Source organism: Microtus oregoni, unplaced genomic scaffold (genome assembly GCF_018167655.1).
Source record: "Microtus oregoni isolate MIOR12 unplaced genomic scaffold, Mior012 000097F_ref0000449, whole genome shotgun sequence".
Lineage (NCBI taxonomy): Eukaryota > Metazoa > Chordata > Mammalia > Rodentia > Cricetidae > Microtus > Microtus oregoni.
In genome coordinates, this window is record NW_024544710.1 from 4142904 (window position 1) to 4161419 (window position 18516).

Genomic DNA, 18516 nt, shown 5'->3' on the forward strand with positions numbered 1-18516 from the left:
CTAACGCTATACTCCTCTTATCTGAACACCTATGGGCTCTAGAGACTGATGATACTTGACAGGGCACCATGAAATCTAGGCTTCCCCAACCCACATTTCCCAAAATGTGTTCTGTGAAATGCTAAGACATATCACAGAAAAAAGCAACACCAAAAAAGGCACCCAATTTTATAATCAAATAACAGGAAAATAGAAAACAGGTTTCTTAAACTGGATATGGGGGGCACAGGCCTGTAATCTGAGCACTCGGAAGATGGAGGCAGGAGATCATAAACTTGAGATCATCCTCAGCTACAAAGTGAGTTGGAGGGTGGGGGAGGAGACAAAGCAAACAACAAAAAGTTTCCTAGATAACTTCCCAAAGCCTTCAACCTCTAATCAAGCATTAGGAAACCAAAAGAGTTGACGGAAATGCTTCTCACAACATAATGTTCTCCTTCCTTAAGATTAAAATTAAGCTACTGAGCCATACAAAAATGTTTCTGCCAAGTCAGTCATCATTCAGACTTCAAGTTTCAGAATCTGCAGACTCACAGCACATGCCTCTCTTCTGAGGAGGAAGAAAATAAAACCTCACATGACAGGAATGCACCTAGGTTGAGGTCCCTGTAATGCAAGCGCAAACATCGCTGGCGCCACCTAACAGCATCGCACTGCGCAAACGCTGCGAACTGCTGCGCTCCATGGAACACCCCTAGACGCAGCAAACGGCCAACCAGATCCATTAATCTACTAGACAGGCCCGTAGAGAATATTTGCTTAATGAGATTAGTTGGACTCGAGGTATGTTAAAACCCAATTTTATCCAAAAAGGCTACAGAATAGGACTGAGAGAGCCAGTCAATCAGATTACTCATCTAGTCAACCGTTCACAGGGGCTCATTCGCACGCAATGCGCATTAACGCTGCGCAGCCTTTGCGCTACTGCAGGGTCACAGCGCATCATCAGAAGAGCAGAATGCTGCAATCCAAACAAAGAAGAAAAAGGAAAAAAAATGAACAACAAGAAGAGTTAGAAGCTTTTACTAGTAAATTATCTAATAATTTTATTATCTTAATTAAGTTTTACTTATTTTTGACAGAATTGTGGCTATAGTATAAAACATTCTTTTACATAACTTGTAAATAAAATTATTTTAAGCTGTTTCTGAAGCCACAAGACAGAAGATTCAGGCATGGAGGCAAATTGTTTTGCTGTGGCAGTTACAAACCCGTTACCATATTTCTCATCATGTGACTTTTCGGTGCGTTCCTTGCTGGAAGAGGAGGAGGAGGAGGTTGTGTGTCTGCCCTAGATCCAGGCCTCGAGCTCCCTTCAGCGAGGCACCTTACGCATGGAATAGGAGGTTTCACCCACCTGAAACCTTCTAAATACAATATCAATGGTGAAAAACCAAAAACAAGAGAGAAAATAAAAACAAGATCATTAGTAAAAGTTCAACAAAGCAATTGAAATTCTTTGGATGTCTATTACATATGGGAATGAGGACAGTCTCAAGTCTGTAACATGGGAAACATGCAGAAGGGAGAGGGTTAATCAGGGCTATTGCATACAGCAGGGATTTTTGCTGGAAGAAAGGCTCTTCATTTTCTACAAAGACAACTTAATTTTGCTGCCATCTACTAGGAATGTATGCTGGCTTGAATTTTCAAATGCACTGATTACAAAAGAAACACATTGCATTTCACTCAAGAGTATTTTCTGGTTTACTAAGTTCTCACAAAAAAAAAAAACAAAAAACAAAAACAAAAATAAAAACCAAAAAAAAAAAAAAACCAGAATGACATTTTTCAAACTAGGTGTCTCCAGAGCTCTGAAATAAAGAAGTCAGCAACCTAAGGCAGGCGCAACGTCTCAGCCTAAATCGATGTCTAAAGCTGCAGTGAAGTGCAATTCATGTTAGCTGTCCGCTTGGTGGAGTGACAATTGATAGGAGCATATCAGATATTTGTTCTAGAAATTACCAATTGCTTTATCAGCTAAGATTGAAATCAACATAGTTAATCAGCTGGAAACCTACATAAGGTTAATCCATAGTGTTGGTAGAATTTTTGCACTTAAAACTAGTGCTTTTAACATTAAGTGGTGCTGCAAAGCCTTCTCCCTCCCTGGATGAACAAACAGACAGCTACGCTGCGCATACACTCCACGCATTAGCATGCGCGTGGGGCTCAGAGCAACAGGTGGGAGTTTCAGAAGCATTCTGGTTTCTCCCCACTCCTCACCCCTGCAGCGCGATTGCGTAAGGTGGCTTGTAACAAGACAACTGCATTTATAAATTTAATTGTAAATTATACCAAAAGCTTTAATTAACCCAACCTAGAGTTCAAATTCATTATTTGGAAACACAGAATGCTAAAAGCCACCTTTCCACTTTGGCAAGTTTTCTTTCGATCAGTCCATTTCCAAACAAACCAGCTTTGTCCTCATTTTTTTTTAAGGAGGTGGGTGGGGAGGGATAAAAGAAGGAAGTGAGGAAGAAAAAGAAGGTAGACAACTAGGATTGGGGAAAAAGGAGGAATTTGGGGAGGAAGTGGAGACAAGAGGAGCAGGAGTTCCAATTATTAATTTGCAATATTTTAACAGCCTTTCTTCCACTGTAAAAAGGGTGAGGAAGATGAAGGGAGGAAGGTTAAATAAGAATTTTAAATGCCAGTATTACAGGGTAACATTGGATGAAATTCTTCTCCACTTACAAGCCACAAAGGACTTAGAAGAGCAGCGTTTTCAATGGCACCTGCATTATATAGGCGTCTTGAGCCAAAAATCACTAGCAGGCAAGCCTCAGATTTGAAGGAATGTTATTGATTCCCACATAGGTCATGATGGAGCCCATTGTTATAAAGATGATCTAGCTCAGCAGAAGGCTCCACAATGCTCATGTTCTTGCTTTACCCCCAGATTTAGAACAGATATGCCAAAGCCTGGTCCTGCTCTAGTCTGAGGCAAGTCATGCTGACGTTTTCCTCAGTTTCATAGGACTATTTTATGAAGATAGCTTAATGAAGAGTTGAAGACTTGGCAAAAGGTACAGGTTTTCAAAACTAATGCTTAAGTATGTTCTAGCAAACACCTACCTTGGCTTCTTCCAAGCGACCCAGGGCTTTGAGCAGGTTCCCCAGGTCACTACGAACACAGTACAAATCCTATAAACCCAGAGATAGTAGTATTAATTATATTGTTTTCTCAAAAAAAAAAAAAACAAAATCCCAACATCACTTCTACACATCTAGCGCTGCCATTTTCTTGTCAGTTTAATGCAGCACTTAAACTTAAGCACAGGCTCCCAACTCCTCCTATTCTAATTCCCAGAAAATACAAAAGGAGCCCGAGGGGGACAAATCCAACCAGAACTTATAAGATATTTACATAATTTATTGCTCTTCCTAAGTCTGAATACTATCTTTGACTGCAAAAATATGTGTTTTGCTATCAGCTGCTGCTCCAGTTCTGGCTGGGAGATCTGTGACACTATTGTCTAACATTCTTTCAAATGCATTTGGCCTCATCAGTTTCAAACACAAGACTACAAGACCTTTCTAGAGCCTCTCTCCTCTCCAAATGTCACCCGTAGGAAAAAATGATTGAATATTTATTCAACTGTTTTATTCAAGGTTATGATGAATCATTCCTGTATCAAGGACCAGAAATTTTCCACAGCAGGAAAAACAGCACTGCACTTAGCAAGTGATTACATGTCAACAAACCTACCCTTTGGCTCTCAGGCTTATTTAGAAACCTTGATTTCATTTCATGCCTAGGCAGAAGGATTACCATCCAACCATAGCCTCAGTCCTGCACCTGCCACTACATTACTCATTAGTATTAAGTACCATCAGAGCTGAGTGGGCGAGTAATGAAAAGCGGCTGACTCTGCGTTTTATTAGCAGCTCAACTGTGCTGCTAGTCCGACTCACCAGTCCATTCAGCAGGAGGACATGCTCAACAGACAGTAAGAATCTATCAGTCGCCGGGCAGTGGTGGCGCACGCCTTTAATCCCAGCACTTGGGAGGCAGAGGCAGGCGGATCTTTGTGAGTTCGAGACCAGCCTGGTCTACAAGAGCTAGTTCCAGGACAGGCTCCAAAACCACAGAGAAACCCTGTCTCGAAAAAAAAAACTTAAAAAAAAAAATCTATCAGTCCTCTTTTCCATCTTCCTCTCGGAGAGGCAGCTTTGCTTCTGCCTCTCTCCCCACTTCTCTGCTTCTCCCCTTCTGTCTCTTTCTCCTCTTCTCTCTCTCTCTCTCTCTCTCCCTCTCTCCCTCCCTCTCCCTTTCTGTCCCCCCCCTTCACCCTTCCTCCTCCATAACCCCCTGAATAAACATTCAACCTCACCCTGCAAAAAAAAAAAAGAATCTATCAGTCAATAACAAGCAGAGATAATGGCAATATGAGTCACGTTTATCATCCCAAACTGTTATGTGGGTGAAAGAACCTTAAATTAAATCCTACAAAGTAAAATTTTATTAAATATTCCAAAGAATTACCATGTATATTGGTTTCCAGAATTAGTAGTTAGTTTTACTGATAAACTGACTCTGTATTGTTTACTGGCATTCACTGGATGAACTGAAAGGTCTGCCAATAAGGTAATGACTGGCTAAACTGGGACAATTCCACGATCTACTTGAGTTAGTGCTGTCCCTCAATCAGTGACTGATGCTTTGGAAAAGTATGGTTATCTTCTAGTGGCCTTAAGCACAGGCTGATAGTAATCCTCAAAGCCTCTCATGTAGCAGGCACAGTAACACACACCTGTAATCCTAGCACCTGGGAAACTGAGGCAGGAAGATGGTCCTAAATTCAGGTGCCCAACCCCACCCCAGTTATATCATAGGGAGTTCTAGACCAACCTTTACTACAGAATCAAGACTCTGATGATGAATGAATGAATGAATGAATGAATGGATAAATAGTGCATGAATAAATAAAAAAGCAAAACAGAAAAACAATTCACAGGTACCAATAATCTTATTACCGACTAATCGCCTTCTGTAATTAGTCTAAGTACTTTGGAATACTATTTGTATTTTGAGAAATAATGAATTCTATAATCTTGCTATCTACTTTGTATAGGTTTCCTCCTCTGAACCTTAACAAGGTAGCCCTCTGTCTGATGGGCTATGTCTGAAAAACCTAATCTGCTTACCCAAGCTCCCTCTACCATTTTTTAGTGGGTGGTATGTATCTTTAGACCTTCACCAATTTCAATGGCTGTTCTAAGCCACAAATCAGAAACACAATAACTGACTAAAAGCTGCATTTTTAAAGATATGTTTTTATTATTTTTAATTTCAAATATGGGGTGTGCACATCAGTGCAGGTACCTTCAGAGCCTAGAGGCTTATTGCATTCTCCTGGAGCTGGAGTTACAGGTGGCTGTGAACTGCCTGACATTGGTACTGGAATTTGAAATTGGGTCCTCTGGAAGACCTGAGCCATCTCTCCTGCCCCACCTATATATTTTTACCCACCATTACATAATTTTACCAGCTAGTTTCCATGAACTCTTAGATGCATGACTATATTTAGTTATATCATCTAGATTCATCATTATCTTATAGACTGGCAATGTAGGTCAGTTGGTAGAAAAAAATTAGCCAGTATGTCAAAAGCCCTAGGTTTGATCTCCAGAAAATGATAATATAAATACCTTCAAGATTACAGTGAAATAATTAGTCCACTTTAGCAAAAGGCAAAACATATCCTATTAAGTGGACTAGTAGAGTGGCTGAAAGTAGAGCTCCACTTGCCCGGGATACAACAAGGCCTTGCGTACCTAGTACCACAAACACAAACGCAACAACTTTCAGCTGGCATGGTGGCACATGTCAAGTGGCATGGTGGCAAGTGCTCCCACTTGGGAGGTGGGAGCAAGATAATCAAGAATTCAAGGTCATTCTCAGCTACTCAGTCAGTTCAAGGTCAGCCTAGACTAAGTGAGACTCAGTCTCAAAAATGCCAAAATAGGGCTGGAGAAATGGTTAAGAGCTACTTAACCATTAACATGCTACTCTTCTAGAGGACTTGAGTTCAATTCCTAGTACTGTAAGCTGTCTATAACTTCAGCTCCAGGGGATCTGACACCTCCTCCGGGCCTCCATGTGCACAGATACAACAACACAGATACATAACAACAACATTTAAAACACCAAAATAATAAAATAAACAAAATCATGAGATCCAAATCTACACACACATGAATACACATAAGATTACTTAAATGTCGCCGGGCGATGGTGGCGCACGCCTTTAATCCCAGCACTCGGGAGGCAGAGGCAGGTGGATCTCTGTGAGTTCGAGACCAGCCTGGTCTACAAGAGCTAGTTCCAGGACAGGCTCCAAAGCCACAGAGAAACCCTGTCTTGAAAAACCAAAAAAAAAAAAAATTACTTAAATGTCTACAAAGTATAAGAACACTACAATTCTACAAAAGTCCATTCAAAACCTTGTGTCAAATTCTGCTTCATGTCAAATCAAAATGGTATCTAAGAGAATTACTTTGTTTAAACCTTACTCCTCTGTTCATCCCTAATTAATACTTATGGAAACATTAACTTAATAATAGACCTAAAACCAAGAAAAATAAATTAGACATACACACTCAAAGGACAGATTTTAAGCTGGGCCTTCATAGATGAATAGAGACTTAATAAAGGAATAGGGCATCAAAAACAAGGAAAACACAGTACGATTAAAGGAACAAAAAGGTGTTCCTATGTAACCATCCCTCCTCTCCTAGTCTAACAACTGCTTCCTGACTTTCCTCTTAATGTTCCACCTCTGGACCCCCTTGACATCACTCTACATATGCACACATTGAGGAAAATCAGGCCAAGAAAAACCTACAGTGGTTCTCAACTGCCTCTCAAACTAACTTCAAACTCCACAGCCTCTATTCTTCTGAAATCTTCCAATTGACTCTGCCCTGCTCCACTCACTCCTCACTACTACTTGACTCACCACTTCAGTCTGGGAAGTCTACTTGCTGTTTACCTTCCTACAGAATGCTGAGGACCTAAGCACCCTCTCAAGAGAGTCTTCTGATTAATACTCTCCAACAATAATCACCCGAGGAGCTTACATCTTTTTCCTTTATGGATCAGGTCTGTCTCATGATAACCCCTCCAGAACACATTCCCCATCTCCTCACCCAGCACTGGACACAACAATAAGCACTTGAATATTTAAATGTGACCCTTGCCAGACAACCTTAACAAAAAGCAGAGTGGAGAGAAGTAGATAGAAACGGAAGGTTTTCTCATACTTCAGCTATCTGGGACTCTCAAAACAACAAAATCAACATGACAGTAACACATGATGGGATGTCAGCCACTCTCAGCACTGTGTTATCATCTACCATTCAAGCAGAAAACAACTTCTCAACAATTTCGCACTCAGGCTCACAGCTATCACACAAAGGAGTACTGTATGCATAATTTGTAAAGGGATTGCCAAGTATGGGTAATTCTAACAAGCAACATGAGAAAGAACACCAGAAGAAATAGCACCTTAAAATATGACAAGCTAAGCCGGGCGGTGGTGGCGCACGCCTTTAATCCCAGCACTCGGGAGGCAGAGGCAGGCGGATCTCTGTGAGTTCGAGACCAGCCTGGTCTACAAGAGCTAGTTCCAGGACAGGCTCCAAAACCACAGAGAAACCCTGTCTCGAAAAACCAAAAAAAAAAAAATGACAAGCTAAAGTTTCAGCAAATGTATTAAGCCATATAACATTACAGAAGGCAGCTCCAAATAGAAAAATATAAAGCAGCTCTATCTCAAAGCTCCTGGCAGGGCAGTGGTGATGCACGCCTTTTATCCCAGCACTCAGGAGGTAGAGGCAGGTGGATCTCTGAGTTTGAAGCCAGCCTGGTCTACAAGAGCGAGTTCCAGGACAGAGAAACCCTATCTTGAAAAACCAAAAGAAGAAAAAGAGAAAGTAGCACCTCCTCCTACAAAAAAGAGAGCCAGGTGGGAACACACCAATGTCATTAAGAAGTAAATTCATTGTTTTAGTGCTATCTTGCTTTGAAAGTACATGATGCTAAGTTTCCTGTTAATAGGTTAGACATTTAACAATACAAACTATGCACAGTATATATTTAGATAGTAGCACAGCTTTGTCTATCATTTTAATTTTCCTTTCACAATATAATGCTGTGATATACTGTCTGCAGAGGTAACGCCCTACTACACATACAAACAACTAAAAACCTGAGCCAGGGCTGGGGATCTAGCTTAGGTGAAGAGTGCTTATCTACCATGCACAATGTCTGGTTTCTATCTACAGTACTACATAAACTGGGCATAGTGGGACATCCTATAATATAATCTCAGCACTGGGAAAGTGGGGCAGGAAAATCAGAAGTTGAAGGTCATCCTCAGCTACTTAATGAGTTAGAGGCCAGCCTAGGCTACACAAGACCCAATGTCAAAATAAATTAACAAAATTAACCAAGATTACAAGTATGCTAGAGAGACAAACTAAATTTACAAGTCAGCAAGTAAAGGATAAACCTAGCCCTAATTACTGAAGGAAAAGAATGTACTATCCTGGCCCTTAGAAGAATCAAGTTCAAGCCTTGCAGGTAGACCTTTCAAGGTTAGCCGCCTAAAACTGTTAGTAACTAGATAGGACTGCAATAAAAATTACAAATGCACTCTAATTTCTTTTTTTCTTCTTTTTTTTTTTTGGTTTTTTAGACAGGGTTTCTCTGTGTAACAGCCCTAGCGTGGAACTCACTCTGCAGACCAGGCTGGCCTCGAATTTGAACTCACAAAGATCCACCTGCCTCTACCTCCTGAGTGCAGAGATTAAAGCCATGCACTACCACCGCCTGGCTTCACTTTAATTTCAAATATGCATTGAGTACCTCTGAAAGAATATGTAAGAAATTACTTTCATGGGGCTAGAGAGATGGCTCAGTGGTTAAGAGCAATGACTGCTCTTCCAGAGGACCCGGGTTCAATCCCCAGCACCCACATGGCAGGTCACAACTATCTAAAGATCCAGTTGCAGGGGATCTGACACCTTCACACCAATGCACATAAAATAAAAGTTAAATAAACCCTAAGAAATTACTTTCATTATCTGCAAGCCTATGTAATTTCTCGCTAGATTAAAAATAGAATGAATAAAAATCATTTATTATAATGAACTCACAAATTAAAAGCAACATGTAGCTAAGCTAAGGTAGTCATTCCAATGAGCAACTGGCCCAGATCCAAACTCTATACATCGAAATGAACAGTTAAAACAGCCATTACATATAGTGGGTTTTTTAATCTTTTTTAAAAACTAAAAGAAAAATTTAAACTTTCAAAATTAACTTTAAAATTGTTTAAACCGGGGGCTGGAGAGATGGCTCAGCGGTTAAGAGCATTGCATGCTCTTCCAAAGGACCCGAGTTCGATTCCCAGCAACCACATGGTGGCTCACAACCATCTGTAATGAGGTCTGGTGTCCTCTTCTAGCAGGCATATATGCAAACAGAATATTGTATCCATAATAAATAAATAAATATAAAAAAAAATTGTTTAAACCGGGTGGTGTTAGCACACGCCTTTAATCCGAGCACAGAGGCTATGGATCTCTGTGAGTTCAAGGCCAGCCTGGTCCACAGGAATTCCAGGACAGCCAGGACTGTTACATAGAAAAACCCTGTCTCTGGGGGGAAAAAACTGTTTAAAAGATATTATGATGGAAAATAGTTAGAAAGCTTTGGCAAACTACTAAAATAAGCTTCAATTTGCTTATTTTATAAAACTGGAGTTAAGAGCCAGGCAGATAATGCAAAATGATTTCCAGGCTGTGCACAAGGGCAGCCTTTGGCCACAGAAGGTCCTTTTCAGATTTCATTTCTTGTTCATGTCAACATTTGCTTCAATAATTCAACTTTAAGCCGGGCGGTGGTGGCACACGTCTTGAATCCCAGCACTTAGGAGGCAGAGGCAGGCGGATCTCTGTGAGTTCGAGGCCAGCCTGGTCTACAAGAGCTAGTTCCAGGACAGGCTCCAAAGCTACAGAGAAACCCTGTCTCGAAAAAAAAAAAAAATTCAACTTTAAGTTTCAACATCCAGTTCGCCATTGCTAGCTACGTGATCTCAAGAAAATTACATAACCCTGAGTCTGTTGGGGTTTTTATATTGGTAAAACTGGAAACACTGTCCTCTTCGTGAAAAGGATCATGGTAAAGATTCAGAAAGACTTATCTGAAGCAGCAGTGTCTGAGCCTATAGAAGACTTTCGATAATGGCAACAGTAGGAGTTAATCATTAAGCGCTTCCCCAGGGTGGTTGCAAAGTCAATGTTGATGGAGCTCAAGTATATGCTGATGCTGCCAAGACCCACCCCATCCCTAACACTTATCTCTTAAAAGTTTATAGCCACTTTCCCTTAATTACATTAACAGTTTCCAGGGCATGTGTTACATCCCTGTATTTTACTTAAAATTTTTTTGTTCTGCATTTTGAAAGTTCCCAGACTGTAATACAGTATAAACTTAATGTCTGTCAACCAGGATACACTTGCTCCCTGAAAACATATGCAACTCAAATCAACAAAGAATTAAAGAACTAATGCAAAGTCTAGTCTGAACATGCAATTGCCTTAATTCTACTACTTCTAACTTGATCGAGGGAGGGGCTATATTGAGATCATTCTGTACTCTAGTTTTCATGTCACTAATATACTAGCAACAACTTTTAAAAACCATTTTATACTACAAATTAAGATCTTTAACCCATCATTCCTTGAAAATCAAGAATTGTTATAAATACCCATCAGAATTTTCCCAAAGTTCACTAAAATAGCACAAAAAAAAACATGTGTCTTGTGCTTTATTAGTATTACCAAAAGAATTGATGGGAGTTTTTTGGTAAGGATAATTTTATGCTATTTAAATAACTTTTTAAATAGGGCAGACCTTTATGCAGACCAAGTAAAACCAATTTCATCATTTCAAGTGCATAAACATATTAAACATCTCAACTATTGATTTTCTTTCATAAAAAAAACCTATTGTCTAAAGTATCAAACGATGTTTGCTTGTTTGCTGGATTGCTGTAAAAGGAAAACAACTGATAAACTTTTACTTACAGGATTGTACTGAAGAGCAGAGACGTAAGCTTGTACTGCTCCTTCCATGTCACCTGCTGCTAACTGCTGTGCCCTCTGCTGGACCCCCTGTTGTCTTAGTATAAAGCTGCTAGACACCCTCATGGGCTTGGGTGATGGCAGTGAATAAGTCTAGGGACACTTTGGGGCTACTAGACATCAATAAGCCATAACTCCTGAGTCCCAGCAGCTCCGGCCAGCAGGGAAAGTGCAGTAAAAATGAACAAATGCCAATAAATCTATGCTACAAAGCAAAGGGGTGGCACACGCTGAGTCCATGACTGAGCTTAGTGGCAAGAGCTGTCTGGGGTGGCTTCCTGGAGGTTCAAGGGGCAAGTGGCATCTCCAGGGGTAAGAAACTGAAGGAGTGTTTTATTTCTAGGCAGAAGAGAGGGCAGCAGCAGAGGCAGAGAGGCTGAAAACAGCAATGCTTTGGGGAGTTGATAAGTGGTTTAGCTTCGCCAGATGTGGTGGTACAGAACAGTGTTTGGGAGTCAGAAGCAGGTGGATCTCCATAAATTCAAGGCCAGCCTGGTCTATAGAGAAAGTTCCAGGCAAGCCAGAGCTACACAGGACTGATGGTGATGAGGCTGTAGGATAGCCTGGGATAAGGCAATGGGATCATAGGCCAGTCAGAGAACCTTGTATTGCTTATTTGGGTAATACCGGATCTTACTGGGGAGAAATAGGCTTGGGAAAAAGGTGGGGAAAATGGCGCTGAGGAGATGGTTCTGTTGGGAAGAATGCTTGCCGAGCAAACACGAAGACCCAAGTTCAGACCACCAACACCTTTGAAAAAGCTGGGCATGACCAAGTGTGCCTGTAACCTCAACACTGTGGGGTAGGTTGGCTGCCTGCCAGCTTGGAGTTGGGGGAAGATATGAGCTCCGGGTTCATGAAGAAATACGGTGGAGAGCAATAGAGCACACCCAATATGCTCCTCTGACCTTCACATACGTGTACACATGTACACACACACACACACACACACACCAGCAACAGAGCCTGATGGTTTGCGAGCAGTAGTTAGCACATAGCCACCGAGAAGAAATGGTCAACAGGAGCATTTTCCATGTCTAAAGCGAAGTGGAAAAAATAACCAGAGCAATGGATAAGGAAAATGTGGTACATTTACACAGTGGAGTACTACACAACAGAAAAAAATAATGACAGCTTGAAATTTGCAGGCAAATGGATGTATCTAGAAACATCATATTGATGGGTGGGGGTGGTGCATGCCTTTAATCTCAGCACTTGGGAGGCAGAGGCAGGCGGATCTCTGTGAGTTCGAGACCAGCCTGGTCTACAAGAGCTAGTTCCAGGACAGGAACCAAAAAAGCTACAGAGAAACCCTGTCTCGAAAATCAAAAAAAAAAAAAAAAAGAAAGAAAGAAAGAAAGAAAGAAACATCATATTGAACGAGGTAACCCAGACCCAGAAAGACAAATATCATATTACTCATAGGTGGTTTTTAAACATAAAGCAAAGAAAACCAGCCCACAAACCACAATCCCAGAGAACCTAGACAACAATGAGGACCCCAAGAAAGACTTACATAGATCTAATCTACATGGGAAGTAGAAAAAGACAAGCTCTCCTGAGTAAATTGGGAGCATGGGGACCATGGGAGAGGGTTGAGGGGGAGGTGAGAAGAGGGAGGGAGGGGAGCAGAGAAAAATGTATAGCTCAATAAAAACAATTGAAAAAAATAACCAGAGCTTTCCAGAATGGCAGGTGACAGGGCTACCCACTGCACATCAGTCCTCCCAGGCAAGTCACAGATGTGCCATGACCCTCTGTGACAGGCTGGACTTTGTTTGAAGCTGCAGATATGCTAGAGCCCAGGAGAAAAGGAATGGAAGCAGTTAGCTGGGGAAGTTTGCCCTACGCTATATATGCCTACAGTCACATCTAGTCTCGGTGCTCCAAAGACTACTCCATCCTTCTACAAAATGAAAAGCAAGAGGAAAATGTTAAAATAATATATCCTGCTTATTAAAGTATCAGTAATGGTACACTGATAAAGATAAGCATTATTTGTAGCAGGCCTCAAAAACTGGACCCCTCAAGACATCCATGCTCTAATCCCCAGAACATGCGATCAGGTCACTTTACATGGTAAAAGGGACTAGCTGTGCACGGTGGTACATGTCTGTAATCCAAGTACTTGGGGCAGGAAGAGCAACAATACAAAGCTAGCCTGGGAGACATAGTGGGTTTGAGACTAGCCTGGGGTGACATAAGGAAAGTCCTGTCTCAACAACCAAACAGGAGGGTGTGGTAGTATATACCTGCAATCTCAGATTTGAGAGGCAGAAGCGAGAGGATGTCTGTGAGTCTGAAGTCAGCCTGATCTACCTAGTAATTTCCAGGCCAGTCAGGGCTACACAGTGGAACACGGTCTCAAAAAAAAAAAAAAAAGCCAACAAACATGGCAAAGGGGAACTGAGGTCGCTAATCTGTGACCCAACTGATTTTAAAATTAGATTTTGGCAGGTCATAGTGGTGCATGCTATAATCCCCAGTATTTGGAAGGCAGGCAGAGACAGAACTGGGAGTTAATGACCTACCTAGGCTACATAGCGTCCAAGGTCGGAGCTGAGCCAGGTGGGTAAGCAGATAAAGTTACTTGTCACCAAGTCTGACAAGCTGAGTTCAATCCCTGGAATCCACAAGATAGAAGAGAACTGACTTCCAAAATTTGTCCTCTGACTTTATATGTGTGCTATGACACAAACATGGCCCCTCCCCCACAATAAATGTAATAAAAAATTTTTTAAAGAATTCAAGGGCAGCCTAGGCTATATGAGACCTATCAAAGATAGTAATAAATAATAAAAATAATAATGATAATAATGGGCTTGGGAGAGGGCTCAATTTGTGAAGTACTAATCATGTATGTACAAGGAGCTGAATTTGGTCTTAGCAACCACATAAAAAGTTAAGCATGGCCAGGCGGTGGTGGCGCACGCCTTTAATCCCAGCACTCGGGAGGCAGAGGCAGGCGGATCTCTGTGAGTTCGAGACCAGCCTGGTCTACAAGAGCTAGTTCCAGGACAGGCTCCAAAACCACAGAGAAACCCTGTCTCGAAAAACCAAAAAGAAAAAAAAAAGTTAAGCATGGTGGTGTGCACTTATCACCCCAGTCCTGGGTGGGTGGTGACAGGAAGAACACAGTAGCTTGCTGGTCAGCCAGCCTAGCCGAATTGGAAAGCACTACAACCACATGAGACACTGTCTCAAAAAACAAGGTGGACAGCTCTTGGAAATGAAACCAAAGGTTTGTCACTGGCTTCCACATGCATATACACATGTACATATGTGTTCCAAGACAAGCGCGCGCGCACACACACACACACACACACACACAGACAAGAATTCTCTAAGTGGACCCCAAGTCTCTAGAAGTGAACAGAAAGTAAAAAAGATGTTTTGTCTCAAAGAAACTGTAAGTCCCAAGTCCCGGTCTCTGGCCTCCATCTTTGGAGGCCCTGTCCTTGTGCCTGCCAAGCCTTGACCCCTCCCTGGAGGAGTGTCAAGACAGCCTGCCAAAATCTTGACCACTCTTCCAGGCTACTTAAACTGCTTCCCCAGAAGGTCCCCTGGTGGTCTCTCCCCCCCACACCGTGGTCATGTTCACGGTCTCCCGGTCGACCCCCCCCCCCCGTGGCCACCTGCGAGTGCAGGAATCCCATTAAACCTGGATATTTTTAATTTGGCTTGTTGTGATTTGGCTTGATTGGGATTTTTGCATTGGCAGAGAGCTCGCACTAGGAAAAATTCCTAACAGAAACCAAGAAACGGGCTGTGGAAGGCCTCTAGGTACTGGAAAAGAAATGGATTTCCAGAAGTTCCCGTCAACACTTTAATCATAATCTAGGTGACTCATCCTAGACTCTTGACCTTCCAAACTCTAAAATATTATAATATAATAGAATATCCGTGCTGCTCTAAGCCACAAGTTGGTGGGCATTTTCTGTGGCATTCACAGGAGTACATACACTAAAACAATGTTGGGTCCTATCCACACCCTCAATAGCTCCCAGAGATAGGCAGTCTGCTCGAGCACTTGAATAGGAGAGCTGGAATGTGAGATGGAAACATTTATTTTCTGAATGATTGCATGCTTCACTCAAATCCATGAGCAGCTGGAATTCATGAAGCAGGCTGGCTCCTCACACCCGAGGAGGCATAACAAGCTGGCAGAGTACTCACTACGAGCCACTTACTCTGTTGTGACAATATTCTCCTGTTCTCACTGCTCTCCCTCCCAAGAAACATCCTTTTCTTCTGACTCATTCCAAGTTAAAACCCAATGTGGATCCAAAGGGCTTCAAGTATTGTCAAGAGCTGTATGGTTAGCAAAAGAACTCTTTATTAAGAAAAATCATCAATAATAACAAATCAGAAAACACATTTAAATCCCAATACTTAAAACCTTACAGAAATAGTTTTCTAGAACTTCTTGCCAGTAAAGGATTTGGCTCACATAACTATATTCCAGGCAAACCTTAAGGATTTGCCTTTTGTTTACTGGCAAAATAATCCTTGCTGAGTCTTTTCATCACATTCCCATGGCTGATTCCTGCCGTGCCGTTAAACACGGCTCTATAATTCTCCTGCACATATTTGGCAAATGGTCTCACATAGGGCACAATGGGGGTTCCATCCTTGCGAAACAATGGCAGCAAGACCAGATGCCCTTTGCATCTGGCACAGATGAAGCGTTCAGTGTTCAGCGATCTGGTGTAGCGGCCAATCCTGGGGAGAAAGGAGATACCACAGCACAATAACAAATTAATCACGACCCCTCAACAGCAGCTCCAACTCCTCAGCTTTATGCTCAAAGCAATTTTCTGTGAGTTCTGAGGAGCCCCAGGCAGCAGCAGAGTCAGGCCAGCTCAAATTCAGGAAGATAATGGAGAAAGAGAACGAAGAAATAGTGAGCTTGACTCCTTAAATTGGTCCATAGACTTACTAAAGATCGATTTGGTCCTGCCATAGTTCAAGGCTACAAAGCTAGCTCAAGACTAGCATATAGGCCAGGCGGTGATGGTGCATGCCTTTAATCCCAGCACTCGGGAGGCAGAAGCAGGCGGATCTCTGTGAGTTTGAGACCAGCCTGGTCTACAAGAGCTAGTTCCAGGACAGGCTCCAAAACCACAGAGAAACCCTGTCTCGAAAAACCAAAAAAAAAAAAAAAAAGAAAGAAAGGAAGGAAGGAAGGAAGGAAAGAAGGAAGAAAAGAGGGCTGGCTGATGATATGGCTCAGGCAGGGGAGCCATGTAGTGTTTGCCTGGCAGCCATGAGTCCCTTAGCTCAATTCCCAGTACCAGAAAAAGAAAACAAACAGCTATTGGAGGCTGGAATAACAAAAGAATTGGGAAAAATCTGAAAAGGCCTTACCTGTATTTGCACAGCATGCATTCATAATAGATCTTGTAGTGAATTGTGTAGTTATGGCAACGGGTGACCTTGGGCAGTTCTGGGTGTACTGAATTGCATTTTTTAGCATAATATTGCCATGAGATACCATGAGAATCCCGGATGCCATCAAGCAGCCAGGAGGCTGCATGGCATAGTTCATGGATCAAGGTGTCCCGGATTTGATCTTGAGAGAGAAATGAAAAGAAACTGTCAGCACTAAAATGAATTTTCTTCTGATCTACTATCCCATAAGCCCTTGACTTTCACCCCTACCAAACACAAGGCTGTCTCACAGAAGCACAGTCGGCTGCAATTGTTGCCTTCCCAGGATCCGGAGAGTCAAATTTCTACCCACATACAAGCTAGTTTTGGTTTTGACTGCTTCTTAAGTGGTCAGGTCTTTGGGGAGCAGCTCCAGCATGTTCATCCTTTTGTGGGACATTGCTCGAAATGTACCTGGACGAGGCTTGCTTTCTTCACGCTTGGGACAAAGGTGGGCTCAGGAGGTATGTATGGCCATGAGATTTGGTGAGCAGAAGTTTGGGGTAAGAGAGAGATCTGAGCTGGGTTCTATTATGAAAAAATTAATTACATTTATTTATTGTGTGTGTGTGTGTGTGTGCATGCACATACATGCACATGCATGTGGAGACCAGAGGATAACTTGTGGAAGTCAGCTCTTCCCTTTGACTATGTAAGTCCTGGAGAAGAAACTCAGATCAGCAGGCTGGATGGCCCTGAGCCTTCTCACCCCCCTCCCCACACCCGTGAGCTAGACTCTTAACAACTGACTAAATTTAGAATTAGAAAGGCTATTTAAGTCCATACATGACCTTTAACCCTAGCACTTGAGAGGATGAAACAGGTGGATGACCCTGGGTTAGAGATCAGTTAGCATTATATGACAAGATCCTATCTCAAAACAACTTTGCTTTGTTTAAGTATTTTTTCTTACTGATTTTTTTTGTTTCTTTGTTTTGATTTTAGTTTTTTGTTTTCTTGTTTTTTTTTTTTTTGAGAGAGAGAGAGAGAACACAGGCAAACATACATAAAGGTAGGTGGGAAGAGTTGGGGGAGGGGAAAGAACATGATCAAAATACATTGTATAAAAAATATTTTTTAATTAAAAACAAAAAACCGGCAGCCCACTTCTGTAATCCCAGCACTGAAAGGCTGAGGCAAGAGAACTATACAAGTTCAGGGTCATAGTATGAGGCCAGCCAAGGCTACACTAACCTGTACCCTCACCCTCCCTACCAAAAGGCGGCCATTCAAAGCTGAGTTGGGGGGCAGACACCTGTATGTAGTTCCAGTTACTCAAAAAGCTGAGACAAGAGGTCTGCTTGAGTCCAGGGGTTCAAGACTAGCCTGGACAACATAGCAAGACACCATATCAGAAACAAGACAAAACACTTGATTCTAAAAATCTGTTGTCGCTGCTATTTGATGGCATACTACTTACACGGCATGTGTGAGGCTATAGTCTCCAATATGGTGGGAGCATTCGGGAGAAGTCAAACAAAATGTAAGTAATGATTGGATCTACAAAACCACGAGCTGCATTTTGAGAGCCAATGGGCAAAGAATGGATAAACCATGGGCTAGCAGCGAGCAGTGAGAAGCCAGATAAAACCCGTGAAGCAGGAGAAGACTACCATGGCCTTGAAAACCAGGCTCTGAGCAGGAAAGCAACATAGTAGCACACACACACAAACTGAGGGAACAGAAGGAGGGGATAAGTCACCAGACTTTGACAAATGAAAAACTGTCTGGCTAGAGCGGGCATCTTGACCCTTGGCAATTGAGAGAATGGAGACCTGGCTTTGGCAAAGGAAATGTGCAGATGGGCCTGGAAACTACACTGAATTCCTAGGAAAGGTGAGACATCTAATAATGATGTCCTCTCAGCAACATACAGAAGGCCTACCCACATGGAAATGACAGTTCAAAGCTGTGACACAGGTTGCCGGG

General features: G+C 42.1%; 1 protein-coding gene and 1 long non-coding RNA gene across 2 annotated transcripts; both read right to left on the bottom strand.

Annotated features, from left to right (window-relative positions):
* Positions 1–467: 467 nt before the first annotated feature.
* Positions 468–11161, bottom strand: LOC121442886. Its single transcript, XR_005973605.1, has 3 exons — positions 11101–11161; positions 3079–3147; positions 468–1367 (listed from the first exon to the last, which is right to left on the bottom strand). It is a non-coding gene; the product is annotated as an uncharacterized LOC121442886 (long non-coding RNA).
* A 4404-nt stretch (positions 11162–15565) lies between these two features.
* Positions 15566–18014, bottom strand: LOC121442877 (acidic repeat-containing protein-like). The gene is made up of 3 exons (XM_041644522.1): positions 18008–18014; positions 16525–16729; positions 15566–15879 (listed from the first exon to the last, which is right to left on the bottom strand). The coding sequence occupies exons 1-3, from the start codon at positions 18012–18014 to the stop codon at positions 15630–15632; spliced, it is 462 nt and encodes a 153-aa protein (XP_041500456.1). The 3' UTR covers positions 15566–15629.
* Positions 18015–18516: the final 502 nt, after the last annotated feature.